This window comes from Chaetodon auriga, chromosome 7, assembly GCF_051107435.1.
Source record: "Chaetodon auriga isolate fChaAug3 chromosome 7, fChaAug3.hap1, whole genome shotgun sequence".
Lineage (NCBI taxonomy): Eukaryota > Metazoa > Chordata > Actinopteri > Chaetodontiformes > Chaetodontidae > Chaetodon > Chaetodon auriga.
The window spans coordinates 10,092,960-10,112,617 of record NC_135080.1 but is presented as its reverse complement, the minus strand read 5'-3'; the positions used below and the strand labels follow the sequence as shown (position 1 = coordinate 10,112,617).

Here is a 19,658-nt window from a genome sequence, read left to right as displayed (position 1 = left end):
ATAGTGTGAAATATGTGACGTTCCCTTCAGCGTAGACAGACAACTTAAAGACTGCACGGCCAACATATCTAAAAAATGTCGGTTAGTGCACGTGTGAGTAGTAAAATGAGTGCATTGAGCAAAAGCAATTATCAGAAAACTTTTATTGATTGAGAAAGTAATAAGGGATAGCAGCATTTTATGGTGAAAGACGAAATAAAAAGACGTATAAAATATTTACATGCTGTGGAAAACAGACATGACCGGTTAGCGGAGACTCTTCAGGCTTTAGCAGTGACCGCATCGTGCTCTCTGAACACGATGGTCTTGGGGTTGATCCCCACACTCTTGGTGGTGTTGTGAGTTTTGTAGATGCCGATGAGACGATCGGCGATCTCAAACATGTTGTTCCTCAGGGAGATGATGATGAACTGAGCGTTCTTTGTTTGCTCCTGCACAGAGATTAAAAAAAAAACAAAACAAATGACTGGTCTGTGGACAGACTGAAATTCAGCTGAGTTTAATATATACTTCAACAGGGAAGTGAACATTTATCTTAAAGCCTATAAAATGACAGTGCAGGCAAACGGTTAAAGGCTGAGCGCTTTGTTCTGATCCAGCTCCCAAAAACAGGATTTTGTCTGAACTCCTCCATTATTCCAGTGTTACACAACAGAATCAGTGAGCGATTAGTGCACTGATTAGCTCCAGTTCTTAAACCTAACTGCAGTTCAGTTGGATCACTGTCATCCAACAGCTCCCCTGAACTCACGCCTTCCTCAAGGACACTAGAATTAGTCAGATGTTTGACAATAAGATGGCTCTTATGATCACACCGCTGCTACTAAAACCTACTTTGAACTCTTTAACACTTCACCATGCAGCTTCTCTCACTGGCCAGCTCACACGTGGGTCCATACTCACGTAAATGTAACAGGCGACGATGGAGACGTTCTTGAAATCCAGAGCAGCGTCGATCTCGTCCATGAAGTAGAGCGGCGTGGGTTTGTAGTGGTGCAGAGCGAACACCAGAGCCAAGGAGCTGAGGGTCTTTTCTCCTCCTGACAGGTTAAAGATCTTTTTCCAGCTCTTCTTCGGAGGACGCACACTAAGAGAGGGACAAATGGACCATCAGGATTTATGCCTAGTCAACAGGAATCAACAAAACGTCCCTCTGGTCCCCGCGTTTCTTTTCCTCGTCTCGTACCTGAACATGATGCCCTCAGAGAAAGGGTCCAAACTGTCCACCAGCTCCAGCTCTGCATCGCCGCCCAGTGTGAGCATCTGGTAGTTTTCCTTCAGCTTGTTTGTGATCATGTTGAACCCGGTCATGAACTCGTTGAGGCGCTGTTTGCGCAGGTCCTCGTAGGCGCGCTTGAATTTGTCCCTCTCTGTCGTGATCTCGTCCAGCTGGGCCACGCGCTGCAGGTACATCTCCTCCTGAACACACAAACACACACACAGAAGATTTATTGATGACACCATGTGTGAAGCTCTGCTCAGGTGACATACAGACGTGCCCATGTATACTTGTTCGTACCTTCTTCTTGTACTCTGCAATGGCCCCGAGGTTGGGCTTCATCTGAGCACATCGAGTCTCTAACGTGATCATCTTGTTGATGATGATGTTGGGATCTGAGATTTCTTCAAGTTCAGCAGAAGTAAGAACAGGAAGTTCCTCTGCCGGCTTGTCCTCCATGGCATGGAGGGACAGCTTGGCGGCCTGAAGGACATAAACAAGTAAGATTAGCTCTCAGTTAAAGACAACCTTCAAATGGCCGCACACGTGCTCCAGAATCAGGGATGTCAAATAAGTTACAAAAATAAAACCGAAGCTGTTCTCACACACCTCTTTCTGCCAGTGTTTGATCTTGCTGTTGTGTTCGGTGATGGTGGCGTCGATCTGCTCGATGCGGAGCCGGACGCTCAGGGACTCCTCCTGCAGGGCGTGCTCCTGCTGCTGCAGCACCTTGATCTCCTTCAGCACGCCCTGATACTGCTCCTGCACCTCAGGAAGTGCGGCCTAGAGGATGAGAAAAAACAGCGGGGCTCCACTTACAGGTACAGCTAAATATATATATATTTAAAAAAAGCACAGTGATTGAGAGAAATTGTTTAAGATGAGTTATCAGCACACAGCCACACTCCAGTAGGCATCACTTCACTTAATTTGAGGAAAACGCCACTTTGTGAAAGGCGGAAGCTAATTTTTCGTTCTTTTGTGGCACTTTGTCAGCAACCTTTCACTGCATTTCTAAATTACAAGATGCATGAACTTAGCAGGCTTTATGATAAGCTGTCTTCTCAGGAAATCACCACTGTTGGATAAATTGATAGAAAATATCGAGGCATTTTTCAGTACCGACCTCAGCCTCCTGACAGGCCTTCATGATCTCTCCGGCCTCGTCTTCCAGTTTCTTCAGTTGCTCTGTGAGCTCAGCCATGGACTTCTCGTTCTCCTCCAGCTCCCCCTGCACACGATTCACGCTCTCCTCACACTTCTTCAGGTTGCTGCAGAGCCGAACACACAGGCTGTGGTTAATATGTGCATGAGTGGGGAAAGCCGATAATGTCAGGTTCAGTCTTGCAAAACCAAACTGGTATTGGGTGGCTGCTGAGGAGCAACCATCTTGTCAACATGGTTACGAGGGTCCCAGCTCAGTGACACTTTTGTCAGCTTTTAACATCAGGATCTGACGTTTATCATAGCTAACCTGTGCTAACAGCGCATCTACACGTGAGGCGTAACATGACACGATGTGTTCAGGCACTGTGTGAGTGTAGGTCACCAGTGATTTGGCCGCACTCTCAGCCCAACACACAGTCACTGTAGTTACATGTGGAAAGCTGAAGAAAACAGAACCTGAAGCATAAAAACGCGCTCTTGGTGGTTACCCAGCCTCGGTGGACAGCTGGATTGATTAAAACAGGAGAATATTTGTTCTGTCACAGGAAAGTGAGATGGACGCCATAAAAACTGCAATAAACTGCAAGTCATTTTCGTGTCAAATACAGTTTGTTGTCTAAAAGTTTTCCACTGTCAAACTAGAATTACAGCCTTGTGATTGTGAAGGTGCAGTTTGCATCCATCTCTGCACATCCCAGCTGCTCTAGTGGACATGTTTTTCTGTTTGTGTTGTCAGTGGACTGTACAAGGTAAAGTAGTGATTTGATGCGCGGCTCATAAATACTGCTTGCTAAACAACGCTAACGGTAACGGTAATCCCTGCACCGCTGCACTGAGACCCTCACTCAAATTAATATGGCATGCCTGTGAGGCCATCCAACAGAAACAGAAACAGATCAATGGCAACACTTGTGTTATGAGGTGTACTGACACGCTAACATTAACTATCAGAAGGAATTAGAGGCAATAAAATGCATCTCAAAATGTTTGTTATACACAGTGGTACCAAACCAGGGAAAGGGCTGGAAGCTGCATCGAAGCTGTATTTGACATCAAGGAAGAAGAACTTTCACATAGGCTGCCTCAGTGCGTCTCTACTGTGATCTTAACTGTCCGGACAGATCCTTCAGATGAGCAAACGTGTCACACACAGCCGGGGTGGACGGCATGCGGGTTTCATCACCATCATCGGGGTCACATTCAGCCATGACATGGATTTTGCAATACAGTCATGACCGTAACGTTTTAGCATATCAAAACTTGCTTTACTGTGGCTGTGATAACATGCAGGGCTCAACGTACTCATAGAACTGAAGTTACACCAAGTAACTAAGATTTTCCTCGCAATAACGCCGACTCTAGTAACTCGAAGATGTGGAAGGTAACATTACAAGCACCACACCAACTTCTCTGTTGGCCACAAGACCCAACACAGTCCTCATCCACGTCCACCATTGGAGGAAGTGAAGACCCAGTGGATTAACGTGATGGAAATGTCCCCACAACAACAGCAACAAGTGGAAAACTCAAAATGTGTTCTAATCATTTCACGTCGAACTGTTTTGAGGGCAAATACAAGAGAACTGGAGGTCAAAGATGGATCGATACAGACTTCAAACTTAAAACCTGTAAGTTTTGCCATTTTAATGTTGCTTTACTTTTAATTTTGCCTGTTAGCCTGTTGAATTTGGTGTTAGCACGTTGTGCTACTAATGTGGCCAGTAGCATCTACTGCAGAGCCACACGCTGGAGCAATGTTGGTGTATTTAACATTAAGAGACAGTCGAGAGAAACTGAACGTTAAGCCTCATTTGAAGCCAATTAAATAACAAGAGTAGTAGGTTGGATGAGGATAACTGTGCTCTTTGTGTCATCTCATATAGTCAGATCCAATGTTACCTCCTCGCTTCATACAGCAACACACGCTCAGCTGGTTTTGTTGTTACAGGAAAGCTTCCTCTGCTGCGTGCTGTGTTGGTATGTGTGTCTGTTTTAGTTGCTGCTGCCACAACATTGATTAACTCAAAGAAACCAATGACAGCAACAGGAAGAAGAGAGGTCACCCTGAACCCCAGTGCAGGGCGTCATCCCCGCAAGATAAGCAGGAGAGACACCTGTGGACAGTCTGGCATGCCTCAGTGACACATCACTTGATAACGACTAAAATTAAAACTCTGGAGAGAAGAAAAACAACAGTTCAGCACTCCCCTTAGAAACACTTCACGCTAGCTTGTTTTGAAAACAATTCTGACTGACTTCTGGAGAATTTTATATAAAATTAAATCACTTTACCAACAAATGCACTCAAACTAAGTTGCTACACATGGATCAACATTTCTGACTACTTCATATAGTATTTATAGTGTAGGAAATAGAGTGGCTGAACCTTCTGACTTTAAACAAAGAATGAGTGTGTGACCAGTGCAAACACATGTAATTACAGAGCTTAAATAAGCATCATTTTCTCACCGGTCAGCTGTCTTTATGGCCACTTGAGCCTTGGTTATGGTGGAGGAGCAGTCATCTAGCTCTTTGTTGACCTTGTCAAGCTTGTCCTGTTGAGCCTTTAGCTTGTGGCTATTGATGTCTACAATCAGGTTGTGGAGCCTTTTAACCTCATTTTCCACTTTTCCAGCCTTACTGGATGCTGCCTCAAAGTCTGAGAGCGGGGACAGAACAGGGACAAAGGAATACGGCTGAAAGATAATATTCATATCGGACATTCATGAAAAAAGGACAAAAAAGGTCATGTAGACATCAAAACTAAAAATAATAACTACATGTGAGCATTTTGACACCATATGATTTTGAGTGTCATTCATTTCCACAAGTTCAGTCTAAGATGAAATCAAATATTAACCTAATAATATTTATTTTATTTAACCATGAACAATATATCTGCTCAGTTTACAGGAGGACCCTACCTTTCTTGAAGGCCTCCAGGCTCTTCTCCATCTGTTTCTGTTTGGCTTTGTCTGGGGCAGCAGCCAACACATTGGCCTCCAGTTCCTTGATCTGAACTTTCAAGTGAGTCTCCTGGTCAGCTAAACTCTGAAGGAAGAAAAGAAGGAAAACAGTCAGGCACACAGGCTCAGAGTGAGAAGTTTTTATCAGTTCATACCATCACGTTTTATGGTCGCTAGGAAGAATAGAGGTTACTAAATTTTAAATCACAAATATACCCAAATGAGTGGAACAGAAGTGAATGAAAAGGAAGAGGTAAATCTGTAGTACAGTTATGCTGTTGGTGTATTTCTCCAGGGTGTTCTTCATGTCTCGGAGCTGTGGCTGCAGGCGCTGGACACTCTCCTCTAGCTGCAGCTTTCTCTCTTGGCAGCCCTGCAGCTTCGACACCTTCTCATTCAGCGCGCTCTCCATGCGGTCGAGCTGCAGAGGACACATGAAAGTCATCATGTCTCCGACGCCGATTATTTGATAGCAGGGTCACATATTCATCCAGCATCTCAGAATCACTTCAAGGAACTGTGCTGAAGGTTATTTATGAAGATCTCTTCACCCATTGGAGTAAGGAGAGGAGTGAGTATCATCACAGTTTTATGATACTGAGAAATGAATGAACATGTCTTATACTTTGTAGCTCTGGTTTAAAATCAAATTGACTGACAGTGTGAACGATTCAATTATTTGATACAAGAAAAAACTAATTATTGCATTAATAGCTCTACTTGTAACAGTACAAGAACATGTTTTGGCTTTCTGCGCAGCGTGCACCATTGCGTGAGTGTAGCCATTACACAGGACAAAATCACTATTTCAAAAGTAACAATAAATATGGATCACTTTGAATTTTGTGAGTGTGTGTGGTTTGCACTCACCTCCCCCTGGGAGAACTCAGTGCCAATAGAGGAGCCCATCCTGCCCTTCAACACTCTTCCTCCTCCAGTCATGGTACCTGTGAAGCACACACAAAACAGACTGGTATGAATGTATGTGCGTTATCATTATTTTCACTGAGAGAGTAACAAATTAACGAGCTAGAGAGAAGAAGCTCAGCCACGTAAAGTTAGGACAGAAAAAAGCAGGCCACCCACCAGCCATCTCGATTATCTGCCCCTTCAGGGTGACCACTCTCCAGCGCTTGTCTTTCTGGAAGGCCATCCTCGTGGCCTGCTCCATGTCCTGGGCCACCAGGGTGTCCCTTAGGGCAAAGTAGAAAGCTGGTCGCACACTTTCATCTTTCACTCGCACCATGTCAAAGAGACGAGGGCTGTCCTCTGGCGTGCGAATGGGAGCCATGTTCTTCTCCCACACCTTCATCTAAGCAAAGGAAGTGAGGATGAATGAGATGGGGCAGCAGATAAGGAGACCATTTGTTTTATTGGTGAAAACCTGAATAGCTCAACACAGTTTAGAGTTTGGTAAATTTATCCACAAATCCCACTAACAAACTGGTACCATCTGTGTATGTGGTCAAACACACAGAACTCAACTACTGCCTGTGCACCATGTATATTTCACAGAAAGGCTAAACCAATCCAGCATCTAAGGGACAAAACTGACAGGTTACACTCTCTTGATTGAGGATCCCAAGTGTAGTGATCTTTACCTTGTCAAGACCAATGAAGGTGGCAACCCCGATGTTCTGTTCTTTGAGGAACGTGACACATTTCTGAGCTGTGTCGATGGTATCCACCACGATGTTGTCCAGAGCACCACAACTGGAGGAAATGGCCACATCATACTTCTCATCTATGGCTCCAAGGTCTCCCTATAAGCACAACAATAAATCATAAACACAGCTACTATAGACTTCTGCTTTCCATTCAAGACACTGAATGCTTTGATCAAACAACAATACATTAGTAAATACAATGGCAATGATAAGACTCAAGTTTCTGTGCAGACCATAGCTAGAGGTCCATAAATTTACGTGTTGCTGGTACGCCTGTATATTAATATAGCAGCTTTTTACCAATCTTCCAAGGATGCCAGGGATTCTGCCACTCTTCTTCTGCTGCATTAGGGCATCCAGGACCTTTCCTCGACTGCGATTGGAGGACAAGGAGCTCTTGGCTTCATCCACCTTCTGCCTCATTTCCCTCACCACTTCCCTCGTCTCATTATCCTTCTTCATCAGCTGCCCCAGCTCTTCCTCATCCTGCAGAGAAGAGAGGAGCAATTCAAGGAGAAGCTCAAACAAATGACACCATCCACTGTGCACAAATACCCACCCAACAGATGTAGTGAGTACAGCTGGATGTGTAGTGGTTTCAACACAAGTTACTGATTTGTTTTTTTACAGCTGCCATGTAAATGCTGCCAAAACTAAATGCCATTTAAACATCAGTGCTGTGGCTGGTTTTACCCTCTTGAGCTCCTGTTCTTTCTGGGGTATTTTGACTTCCAGGTCTTTGATGGCGGCCCGGCGCTCGCGCAGCGTGTCAGACGTCGTCTGAAGTGTCTGCTTGGCCGTGTTGAGCTGCGTCACAGCTGTGTTGTGGCGGCTGAGGTAGATATCAAGCTCTGACTGAGCCAGGTCCATTCGAGACCGGGTCTCATTTACAGCCTTACTGAGCTCCATCAGCTCTTTCTCTTTGGTCTGGAGGAGACAATAAGAGAAGCAGTGAGATTGGAGGATGAATAGGTGAGATTTTACAGAAATGCAAAATGCTTACTACCTGAAATTAAGCAAAGCGTGAAAAATACTAAAAGCAGGATCTATATACACACCTCTTTGTCCTGTTGCAAGCCACTGGTCTCTTCCTTCAGACTCTCCATCACCTCTTTAAGCTTTTCCTCTTCTTTCACTTTCTGCTTCTCCAGCCCTTCCTTGCGAGCTGTTGCCTCAGAGATGGCCTTTTCACTGCTGGCTGGTACACAGCGCACTTCCTCCAGCTGAAAGATGAGCCAGACAGGAGAATGTTGTCACTTGTCTAGATTCCACTTGAGGACACATTTCATCAATGCACACTTCATCCCACCACAGAGTAATAGCCCTTTGCCTCTTAAATTAGATGTTGAGACAAAGGGATCAGTGAAGACTTCAGGAGACAAAAAGGTATACAGTAAATGGATTGAATACATTTTGTGCCAATGCCAGTTACAAGCAACTGTGCTACACATTCAGACGCAGGCCAAAACACACAACTGTAATCAACTATAAACACACATTTGGGACTGAGCAAGCCCTGGTTAAGAGTAGCACAACAGTCTGCTGCTTGGCAGGACCGAAACAAGGCAAGGAGTGGTATGTGTGTGTGTGTGTGTGTGTGTGTGTGTGTGTGTGTGTGTGTGTGTGTATGTAGTCTATGTTGTGTAGGGTTAACTGCGGGTGAAATGTGAATGTGGCTGCTGGGAGTGTTACACAAGTCAGGCCATAGTTGACTACCACACAGCAGAACAGTGCTCTCCAGAGGTCTGCCTGCCTCTGACCAAGACGTTTCCAAAGCACAGCCATTGTAGGTGGAGCAGATAGTGTTTTAGAGCAGAGAGGGAGATGAGGAGAGATACCTCCAGTTACCAGAGAACTCTTAACTGTAGGTTTGTGTGAAAACAGTTTTTCACCAAGTTAGAGAAACATCAGTCCTAAACACAAGAAGTTAATGAATGGTGAACGAGAGCATGAGAGGGCTATCAATAGGCACAAACTACCAATCAACTTGTGTGTTACTTCACAGCCCCCTAGTGGCTAGTTTAGGGCAGATAGTCCTTCCTGCCATGAAATGTGATTTACAAGTCTGCAGGTTTTATTTTTTTTTCTATGGATTAAGTCAATAAATTTTGAATTACACAGATTTCTCTTTAACCAAGGTAAGAAAAAATAAGAGAAATTAAAGCAAGGTCCCTACAGACTTGTTTAATATTCCAGTCACATGTCAGGGGCAATATTCATGTCTTCTTTTGTACTAGAGCTTCACTGTTTCACTGTATTTAGTACTGCTTTGCATGGTTGTAGGCATCATGCAGAATAGTGTTTCACTTCTCTGGAAGCAGTAACACTACCAACAGCCTGGCTTTTTTTTTTTTTTTTTTTTTTTTCCCCTCCCAAATACACCACATTAGCTGGTGTATTTTACACAAATTTACATCATCTTTAAAACGAAGACAATGCTTAATTTTCAAAAGAAATTCCAGGGCAGAAACATAAAATTAAATTCTTTATCTCTAGGACATGTATGACTGTAAAACCCATGTTTATAATTGCAAATAACTCATTTAAAACTGAAATTAAAGGCAGACAACATAAACTGAACCATGGTTAAAACACACACTAACAGTACAGTGACTTGTGCTTACAGCTGTATAACATGAACCTGTGAAAGGTGAGATGCTTTAAGGAAAAAAAAACCCTTCAACAAGTGATTCTAGTAGATTTGACTTCAAACTAAACATACAAGGCATAGGAGAAGTTTAATTCTGTTTAATTGTTTAATTCTGCAATTCATTTATCACTTATATGCATGTTTCTCTACAGCCTTGACAAATGTCTTTTTCTCTAGGCCCCAAAACAACAGCCCCTTGTGTGTTCTATAAGCAACGGAAATTGTATTTTTAGTGCCCATGTTTCTGTCTTGGCTATGAGACAAAATAAACACATCAACACTGGAGTGTCATACAGCTGGTGCTAGCTTGTCTTGACTCAATGCAACCTCTGTATTTATTCATGGACATATATTGTAAATTACGAAAAAAGGCTGCAGTTACACTCCACTGACAGATTATGTGTCTGTCTGCCTCTGAACAATGTGAGAATGTGCACTGTGATACTGTCAAATAGTCAAAAAATCACAACTACTGTACAGTAGCAAACAGCAATACTAAGCTAAATGAAGTCATTGAACTGTGTGTAATAGTGGACCAAAAGTTAGCGGCCAACACACCTTTTCTTTGTCCTTTTCCAGCTGCTTCTGCAGCTTCTTGTTCTTGCTCTTGGAGTGTTTAATCTTCTCACGCACTTCAACGTCCTGCAGATCCAGCTGGGTGAACTTCTCCTTCTGGGTCTCAATGTACTTGTTGAGCTTATTTTGCTTCCTGGTGAAGGGACAGCATTTTAAGTGGGTACACTCCAGTCAATCATGGAAAAATCAACTGAAATATTATCTTAACTATGAGAATCTGAAAAAACAAACAAAAAACAAAACAAAATATATACATAACAAAATGACTCGCTCAGTTTCCAAAATATAACACAGGAAGCTCTCTATAGTAAAGCTTAGCCAGCCTTCAGTTCTTACACATTTTACATTTCAAAGGAATTTTTGCCAGTTTTCAAACGAGAGAGGGGGAAAAAAATTTCTCTCTCTCTCTCTCTCTCTCTATATATATATCTATGGTCAGTAAAGCAAAGAATGAATGCCATCTAGAACAGTGTCAAGTTTCTACTTTTTATTGTTTTGGCAAGGGAACAATTTCTATACTTTTTGCAACCATTTGTGGAACAATCAATTTTTAGGACACACAAATTACTACTGTTCCTTCTGTACTTTTCCAGACCTGAACTGGAAGTTTGAGTGTAAACAAAAATATACAAGGAAACAGAGGCCCTAACAACAACCACAAAATTATTGAATTAGCAGAAAAGTTAGTGACCTTCTGAGCATTTTAAATTGGTTCGTAGAAGGGAAGATGAGAAAATGCCTTACTTCTCCACGTTTTTCAGCTCTTGGTTCATTTTCTCTGTCTCCTGCGATATCTTTGTATTTTTCTCAGTGAGTTCCTTGGTGTCCTCCAAGATCTTCTGCTTTTCCTGCTCTTTATCCACCACACGCTTCTGTAGATCATGACTAATTACAAAGAGATATCAGGAAAAACCTGTGAGGTTAAACTTAATTATTCACACATACAACAAAGCAAATGGGATGTGACACCAGAGAAAGGTCATGCTGCACACGTGACAGTTTCAAAATAGAATGTAAAATTTGCATTTTTTTGTTCTCTTCTACACTACTGTGGGGTCTACATTGAAATTTAATGCGATGATATTATTGTTTAATTTGTCTTGAGCAGAGAGATGGTGTTGGTGCACTCACACATAATACTGGCAGAGCTGACTCTTGTGTTTGAAGATGTCATTCTCCAGAGTGAGGAACTCCACAGCTTTGTTCTTTTCCCCCTCCAAAGCATTCTTCTCCTTTTCTACTAGCTTCACTCGGTTTAGCTAGGAAAGCGAACATATTGCCCTACTTATTATCAGGTGACAAAACTTCAATAAAATTCCCTCACATAAATCATATAGATTAGTGTTGTGTTCAAAACTAGATTGATGATAGTGTCTTCTCACTGTCTCCATCATTCTAACGTTGTTATATTTTGATAAAAGCTATAATTGCATTCATTTGTTTCTGATCACTCACGTATCTTGTTACCTACAGATCACAAATAAATAAATAAATAAATAATCTAACAAAAATAAAATATATTATTTTCATCTTAGACATATACATCAAAAGCTTCCAAATACATGTACACACAAAATAAAGTCTTCAAACTCTAACCTCCACTGTGTAAATGCACAGCAAATGAAGCCAGGACACAGAGAGGAAAGTTATCTTATGAGAATTTGAGCAGATAGTGTATGAGTGTGTGTCACCTTCTCTCCCCTCTGCTCATTGAGAAGCTCAATGCGGCGGGAAAGGGTTTGGATGGGCTCTTTGAGGCGGCATGAGCCAATAATGTCCTCCAGATACTCCAGCATGCCCTCATCATGCTCTGTCTGACCTTTAGGCTTCATCATGGCAATCTGCTCCACCTCGCCCTATATACAACCCAGAACAACAAATGGACAAAGACATGCATGCAATCATTCACAGAAAAATTAAAAATAAAATAAAAAAACAAAGCTAAAAAGTCTGATAAAACAACAACTCTTCTAATTTGCAATAATAAAATACAAAAAAATGTCCACAACACTCATTCTTAGACATGCAGAAGATATGTGGTGACTAAACTTGTGCTTCTACACACACAATTTGGCAGATATACACATACAGTCAGTGTACCAAAAACTAATTTCTAGAGTTTCCCTTTGAGAACACGATGGCTTTTCCGACTCAGAGAAACTAAGAATAATCCCCAGTATTACAAACAAACTGCTTTATCAATTCAAAACAAAACGAGAACATAAAATTAAAATACTGAACTACTCATTCTTAATAATGGATATGATTCATTCAGACATAATAAGTGTCCTGTGTAGCATAAATAGTGCTATCAAAGACATACTAAACATGCTTCAGAACACTTACAAGTATCAATGTTCTAACAACACATTATCACCTCTACATCCCATCACACCAATAACCACCACCCATTACAGAACTTGTGTTAAAATTACAATTAGCAGATTTAATTTGACTTTAAAACAAACACCAAGCTACTTCTTGTAGCTACACCTTAGTTGAATTTCCAAATACTGCACATATAAACTACTTGGGCCCAAGCTAAGGACAATGCTCCAGTGTAATTATATTAGTCTGAACATGTGTTCATTTTTATTCATTTATTTATTTATTTTCTGAGATTGGCTGGCTTAGAATACCAATATTGCTGCATAATAAATTTCAAGTTAAACATAAATTAAATCCAGATATGGTGAAAACTTAGTCTCAAATTATGTTTCATTTATATATGGGGAAAATAAAGGCAGCTCACATATTACTTTTATGTATGAAAGAAAGGAGAAGCCAGTAGAGGAAGGAGGGGGGAATCCCACATCATCCTCTGCTCTGACCAGTGCACAAAATAGACAGCTTCCCCTTAGCCAGAGGCCTGGAAAAGTGACCTTGGAGAACAAGCTAAAGCCTCTTCCCATAGTCATGCAGCCATGTCATAGACAGAGAGCTGAAAATCTAACATCCAAAGAGAGTGAGAATGGACATGCACACACACACAGACAAACACACACAAAGTCGAGCAGGACACATGTAATCAACCAACTAACCACAAAACCACAGTGGAGGGTAGAAACCAAGTGTTCACCTGAAACTACCACATACTGTAAAAATAATGAAAAAAAAAGAAGTACAAATTGGAACAACAAAGATTCATTTTGTTTCACTCTGACATGAATAATCATCCCACAAGCCCTGGGTTAATCAGTAATAATGTGTAGGTCACATGTGTAATACAATCAGAAGGGACAGAAGTGTAGCTAGTGAGCAAACTCAGTGCAGCACAATGCAAAATAAAAAAATTGAATAAAAAAATCGAACAAGAAAAACAATTCCAAAATATACAGGAATGCACTACACTCACAGTGGAGGAAAAAACAAAGAAAATGTTGAACCAATATAAAAGCCATGGTAATATGGAGGGTGTTTGATCCAGCCACACTGAAGCAGCACTGCTAATATTGGGGTTGGGGTCTATTCTCACACGCCAATATTTACGTGCTGCTAAAGCGTGGCAGGTACATGGGAAAGGGAGGGGAAGGGAGGTCCAACCTGTCCCCACTGGTGGGTCAACCCCATCAAAAATTTCCCCCTCTACAAAATCTGAGTTAGTTGTTCAACTACAGCCACTCACATCCGGATCCACATATGGGTAAAATTGCATTTCCTTAAAATTCTAAAGCAGCAAATAATGGTTCGCACCTTTTCCACATTGTTTCAAACCATGATGCGCTGCTATAGCAGTCTAAGGGGCTCGCAGAGGACACATCCTCTCCTTTCCAATTCCAGTGCAACAGGTTATTCCCACAGACAGGCATGGCTTTAAGGTAGCCATGAAACATTTGACTCAAAGAGGACTGGGAAATGGGCAGGAAATCTCTTGACAGAATGGGATGGTCACAGCAAGGATAAAAAAGCAGAGTTAGAAGTGGAAGAGGAAATTAAATAAAAAAATCACAATTACCTGTAAGATCAGAAATCTGTTGTGGTCTAGGTCAATACCATGGCTTCGGAGTAAAGCCCCCACTTCTTTGAATGTGGCTTTCTTGCCACTGATATGATAGACTGAGGAATTGTCTTTGTTGGCAGTCCTGGAAACATAGAAGTTGCTGTTGGGGATGACTTCGTAGTCATCTCCTTCCTGGCTCAGAAGGGGGGAGGGGCAGAAGACACAGAGGAGCTTAGAGCAGAACAGTTCAGGAGAAACTCAAACAGCTCTACACATCAAATGATAATACTCATAATACTGACAAATCCGCTGAGGGCGGTGAAAGAAAAACACCCGACATTAAAAACAATTAAGAAAAAGGCTTGTTTAAAAAGCACACAACAGATCCAGGCCAGCTACACTACATGTAAATAAACAATATCAATATTGACGTGCATTATATCATGTTACATTTGCAAAATTAAAACATGATGGATCAGATGAGATTAACAATGCAATGCAAAAGGGTAGTTCATTTACCTGAAAATGTATTAATTTCAGAAACAACTCTAATAATTTTAGTTGTGTACACCACCTCTTAAAAAATATTTTTAAGTTTCAGAAATGGCAGATTGTAAAGTTGGCAGAGTTAATATGAATTATGCCATTAGTTTAACAACTTTATTTTAATTTACTATGAACTGATGGACCAAACAGAAAGGCTTGGATATATTTAACAGTGGTCAAGGCAAAACGTACACCCCCTGTGCCAGATCAAATATAGAAACATGTTTAACCAATTCTTTCAACTACAGTCATTTTCAAAGTAATCTGTGATGTAATGCAACAGACTGCATTTGCCTCTTATCAGATTTTATTGATTTTTCACAGTATAATCAAATAAGTAGGGCCTTGTAGCTAAATGGCACATTTAAAAATTATTCAAAAATAGAAGGAATCAGTTCAGCACGATATGAATTGAATAGTGCATTTGTGGGTGTCAGCTGTAACTTTCATGATTGATTTGAGTCTGTGTTTAGTCACTGGTGTGATAATTGTTAAGCAATATTATCTCATGAGAACTGAGGAAAAAATATATTTAAAATTCCAGAAAAATATCTGTCCACTAGAAAATATTTCTAGTCACCCCTTTCGATTCAGACTGTGTATTGATTATTTCAGAAGTGGCCAGAGTGAGTGTAGTGTGTGTTTGTGTGACAGAGATATGGATATAGAGAGATATATATACCTTATCAATAATCTTTTGAAAATGCACCTCCACAGTACAGCTTTGCACATCTTTGTGTTTATCAGAGCTGTGAATCAGCACTGAGAGCTTTTTCGATCTGATCTTTTGAGCTCTGTATCCAAACACAAAGAGCATCGAATCTATCACATTGGACTTCCCACTTCCATTTGGACCAATGATGCAAGAAAAACGCTGAGAGAAAGATAAAAAAATATATATATAAATCAATTATGTAACAATACACTGCATCCACAAACAAATAATGCAAATACCATAACATTAGAAGCTGCGTGTGAGCATTTCAGCATAGTAAGATAGTGACAGTGAGTGTGTTCCAAGTGGGTGTAGTTAAGATTTATTTTAATGTACCTATACTGGCAGAGCAATGGGGGGAGCAGAAAAAGGTGAAAAGACAAAGTTTAAAGAAAGTCATAATTTAAGGGAAATGTCAGCACATCACTAGATCACTACCCCTTATACGATACACTCACTAAATCAAAATGGAGGAGTGAGACTTTTTTCACTTGGAAAAAAAAAAAAAGAAAAACTAACCAAAAGGTTATACTGTAGTGCCATAAATATTTTTGGACTTTTTTGTGCCTACCACGACACAAGGCAACATGTTAACACCTACACAACATGAAATTAAAGACAAATCACATAACACTGAGAAACACTATAAATGATGGTAAATCTGTGAGCTTAACACAACACATTAACAAAGTATTTCCCACACAGGCTTGACATTTGTAACCATGTTTGGTCGTACCTTGTGAAAAGGCCCCAGAATCTGCTCGCCTGCGTACGATTTAAAGTTGCGATTAACTAAATGTGTTATCATGAGGCGAGGAGCGCCCGGTTCATTGGTCATTGCTGGGGGCGGGGGTGGAGGGATGCTACCGAGAATCTCCTCCAAACTTCGATTATCAACCGCCTCGGCAGCTTCCCCGTGAGACGGATCTGTGGCACAGAAAAAGTACAACTTTTATTCCTCTGTGCGAGTCTTTTCAGGTGGGGGACAGTGGTGCATGGGGGAGGGGTAGAGGAGCTAAAAACAAACAAACAAAACAGGCAGCAAGTTACAACAGCAGTCAAACAACGACTCCCGAGAAAGTTGACAGGCGTTATTTTTCTTTGTTCTCAAAACAAGAGTCAACCCAGAAAAAGAAAGAGACCATGGCCGCTTATGAACAAACCCACATTATTATACAAACGCTCTCCACGAGAAGCGTTGATACGTGAGAGTAGATGCGCCACATTCATTTCGTCGATAATAAATAACTAAACCGTACATTTCGATCACCAACGCCACATTTTCACTCATGCTGAACTGCACTCAAAACAGAGACAGGAAAAATCTTGTTTTGTGATAATAACGTCTAAGGTAAAACCGATTATGTTGCCATCATAGCAAGCCACAGCGACCTGTCCAAAATCTATTGTGCTCACATAAGCATAAACAAGCTAAGGGGTCGATGTTTGTAAATTAAATTCTTGCAGCCAGACACCCTGTCAAGCATTTCAACATATCCTACAGAATACAGACATCACTTAATGCCTGTGTGCATCTTAAGCTTCGCGTTTGAATTAGCATACAAATTACAAATGATCAAGTTAGAAGAATTTAGACAAACACCCTTTTGGTCTACTACAGAAAACGATTCATTATCCGAAATAAATTAACGTTACCTCGTTTGCTGAGAAGATCCGAGGAAGAAGTGCACTCGACGATATCAAAAGCATCTCAAAAATTATAAGACATTTATTGATGACTGACACTTTAGAAAAAAATATACCAGCCATTCTACCTACGTGTTGAGATTAAGCAAGAAAAAATGCTCCACAACTGTGCCAATTGGCCACGACCAGTACAGCAATACACGCAACGCCATTGAGTGAACACAACTTATTTAGATTCACAGACACCAAAACAGCCTTTGTTACTTGCCAGTTGTCGGCGGTGCCTCCTCTTGGCCATTGGAGTTGGTTTCTTGAGGGGGTACATCCAGCTCGTCTTCGGAGTCATCCCGAGGCTGCGACCCTTTCCCTCTTGGCTTGGCGGAGGCAGTTGAGCTCTTTGCAGTTTTAGATGGCATGGTTTGAAATCTGAAGGGGTCATTGGTAAAATGGAATATCCATGAGTGGTTTTTGTGCCTGTCAATCTCCCAACTCCACTTTTAGTCGGTCACACGCAGCTACCGTTGTCAGGCTTAAATCATTACCACAGTCAGATCTCACTGCCGCCCATCTAAATGTTAGTCGGTTTATCTTTACATGGTAAGTTAACTAGTTAACTGTGAAAAGGTTGTTTGTCAGTTGAACAAAGTGAGTTATTAAAAAGGGCTCTCGGCCTAATAACATTAGAAGAGATGGCAGCGATCGGGCTGCCAATCGGCGTGATGGCTGAAGCGAATGAGATGCTATTCTAACTCTAAACCCAAATAACAGTAAAAAAAAAAAAAATAATGGCCTCCTCCTGTGACAAAGTGGCTTCAGAATCCTTTGGCATCTAAGGTGAGCATTTGATTCGCGCGTCACTAAGTTGGACAGTTTATGACCCTAGCAATGTTGGGGGGTGGGTGGGGGGGTAAGGTTAACGTAACGTCAACTGGAAAACAAATTCAGTTAATATGCAAATAGCTAAATTCTCTCCCCATAGCTCTTAGCCTAGCCCGTGTCATATGGTCAAACAGGCTCTCCGGTTGGTGGTGAAGATACGACGTCCTGAGACAATCGCGGTCTCAAACTAACATGTCAACTTTAATCCCCTCAACTTTTATGCTGGGGGGGGGTGGGGGTGGGGGGCGGAGGTCTAGACGGGCAACCTAACTCGATAGCTAATTAGAAAGTACATCCAACGAACGCATATAACTTAACGGTACCGTTGGACTAATGGTGACGTTGTAATTAACAGTCACGCGCACGTTTGCCATATATGTTCCGTAACTTTGTAACGCTAGGTTGGTCACCGGATTATTAAAAAAAAAAAAAAAAAAAAAAAAATACGTAGCGTTAACTTTGCCACGTTACTGCGCTGTTCCCTCTCTGCTAACGTTAACTGTTGTAGCTAACTGTCTAATGTAAAATAACGCAGCAATGCTAAAGATAACGTAATGGCTAATTTTGAGTGGCAACGTATGTGCGTAGTGGACCTGTAACGTTAACGCAGCACTGTAACGTAGACTGTACTCAAAGTAAGCATTATCTGATTTGAATGAGGCACTTAACTCAGCATTTACCCGACTAATGTTAATGTTAGTTAACACTGAAGCTAAAGTTGTTGACGTTAACCAGACAAATGTATTGTAGGTCACAGTTTGGCAACCATCTGTTACATTAACATTATCGCAGACAGTCGGAAAAGATGCATGTTACGGTTAGGTGTTTCTCTCTACGAAAAGACTAATTTTGCGTGAGCTGTAACAGAAAGCAAAAAAGTGATCAACTCTCATTCCACTTCAGAATATTATTAACGTCGGTCAGCACGTTTTCCACCTTAGCTAAAGTTAAAACTTAGGTTAACGAGTTGATAATGTTGAGCCTGGTTTGGAACTAACGTTATGCGTTTCAGCAATTAGACGGAACCCAGCCATTACTCTCAGCTAAAATATTTCTATGTACCTTCCACAATATGGGCCCCGCCTGTCAAGAGTCTTCCTTACTGAACCAAATCACGATTTCGAAAAAGTATTCGTTAATCCAAAATCTGGCAAATATAATCCACAAAATTTAGCCCCGTGTCATTCCGAGCCGCTCTCCTGCTTGAAAACTCTAACTTGTAAATGGCGCCTAAACTGTGCAGGCGAACCAAATTCGTTACAAACTGACGCAAGGCACCATGGAACGTTCAAAGGGCAAAGGAAAAAAAAGCCACGAAATTCAAAAAAGGGGACGAAGCCAACTCCGCCTCGCTCCAAACAAACCCATAATCATATGACAAAATAATCAGACGATTAATAAAGAATGCAACAATGCCTCTTTATAATATTATATATTATGTAAGATTATTGTCAGCCTTAAAGTTTCTACGTGTTTAAACGGTTGCTTGGTTACAGTTGAGCGAAGTCCCGCCCGAAGGAATAGTTTACATTTCAGGAAGTATTGTTAGATGGATCGATGATTAATGTTAGTGACTTTTGATTTTAACGAGTTCTCTTAAATGCATGTATTTAACAGATGTCATACTGTCCCTGTAAATAATTCGAAATATCCGTTTTCAGGGAAGCGAGACTTGCAACTCTCGCG

General features: G+C 41.3%; 2 protein-coding genes across 5 annotated transcripts in view; one reads left to right on the top strand and one right to left on the bottom strand.

Annotated features, from left to right (window-relative positions):
* Positions 1–124: 124 nt before the first annotated feature.
* smc4 (structural maintenance of chromosomes 4) lies at positions 125–19,193 on the bottom strand. Of its 3 annotated transcripts, XM_076734671.1 has the most exons (24): positions 19,035–19,193; positions 17,362–17,519; positions 16,183–16,373; positions 15,414–15,605; positions 14,201–14,377; positions 11,937–12,101; positions 11,377–11,504; positions 10,990–11,130; positions 10,228–10,378; positions 8,078–8,242; positions 7,713–7,946; positions 7,320–7,505; positions 6,954–7,115; positions 6,439–6,664; positions 6,223–6,299; positions 5,621–5,773; positions 5,311–5,437; positions 4,856–5,045; positions 2,346–2,490; positions 1,829–2,002; positions 1,520–1,702; positions 1,187–1,419; positions 904–1,087; positions 125–431 (listed from the first exon to the last, which is right to left on the bottom strand). In XM_076734671.1, exons 2-24 carry the CDS (start codon positions 17,507–17,509, stop codon positions 261–263), a joined length of 3,903 nt encoding a protein of 1,300 aa, XP_076590786.1. In that variant the 5' UTR covers positions 17,510–17,519; positions 19,035–19,193; the 3' UTR covers positions 125–260. The 3 variants fall into 3 exon arrangements, with proteins under 3 accessions (XP_076590786.1, XP_076590787.1, XP_076590788.1); XM_076734672.1 differs by lacking the exon at positions 19,035–19,193 and having other exon boundaries at positions 17,362–17,820; XM_076734673.1 differs by lacking the exons at positions 17,362–17,519; positions 19,035–19,193 and adding an exon at positions 17,103–17,317.
* ift80 (intraflagellar transport 80 homolog (Chlamydomonas)) overlaps positions 5,769–19,658 on the top strand; it is a 49,202-nt gene continuing 35,312 nt past the window's right edge. The window contains exons 1-2 of one of the 2 annotated variants that reach the window (XM_076734678.1): positions 5,769–5,923; positions 7,485–7,590. The gene's annotated coding sequence lies outside the window, so the exon portion shown is untranslated. Of the gene's footprint in view, positions 5,924–7,484; positions 7,591–19,658 lie in introns of those variants that run through there. The other variant, XM_076734675.1, reaches the window with a different exon arrangement.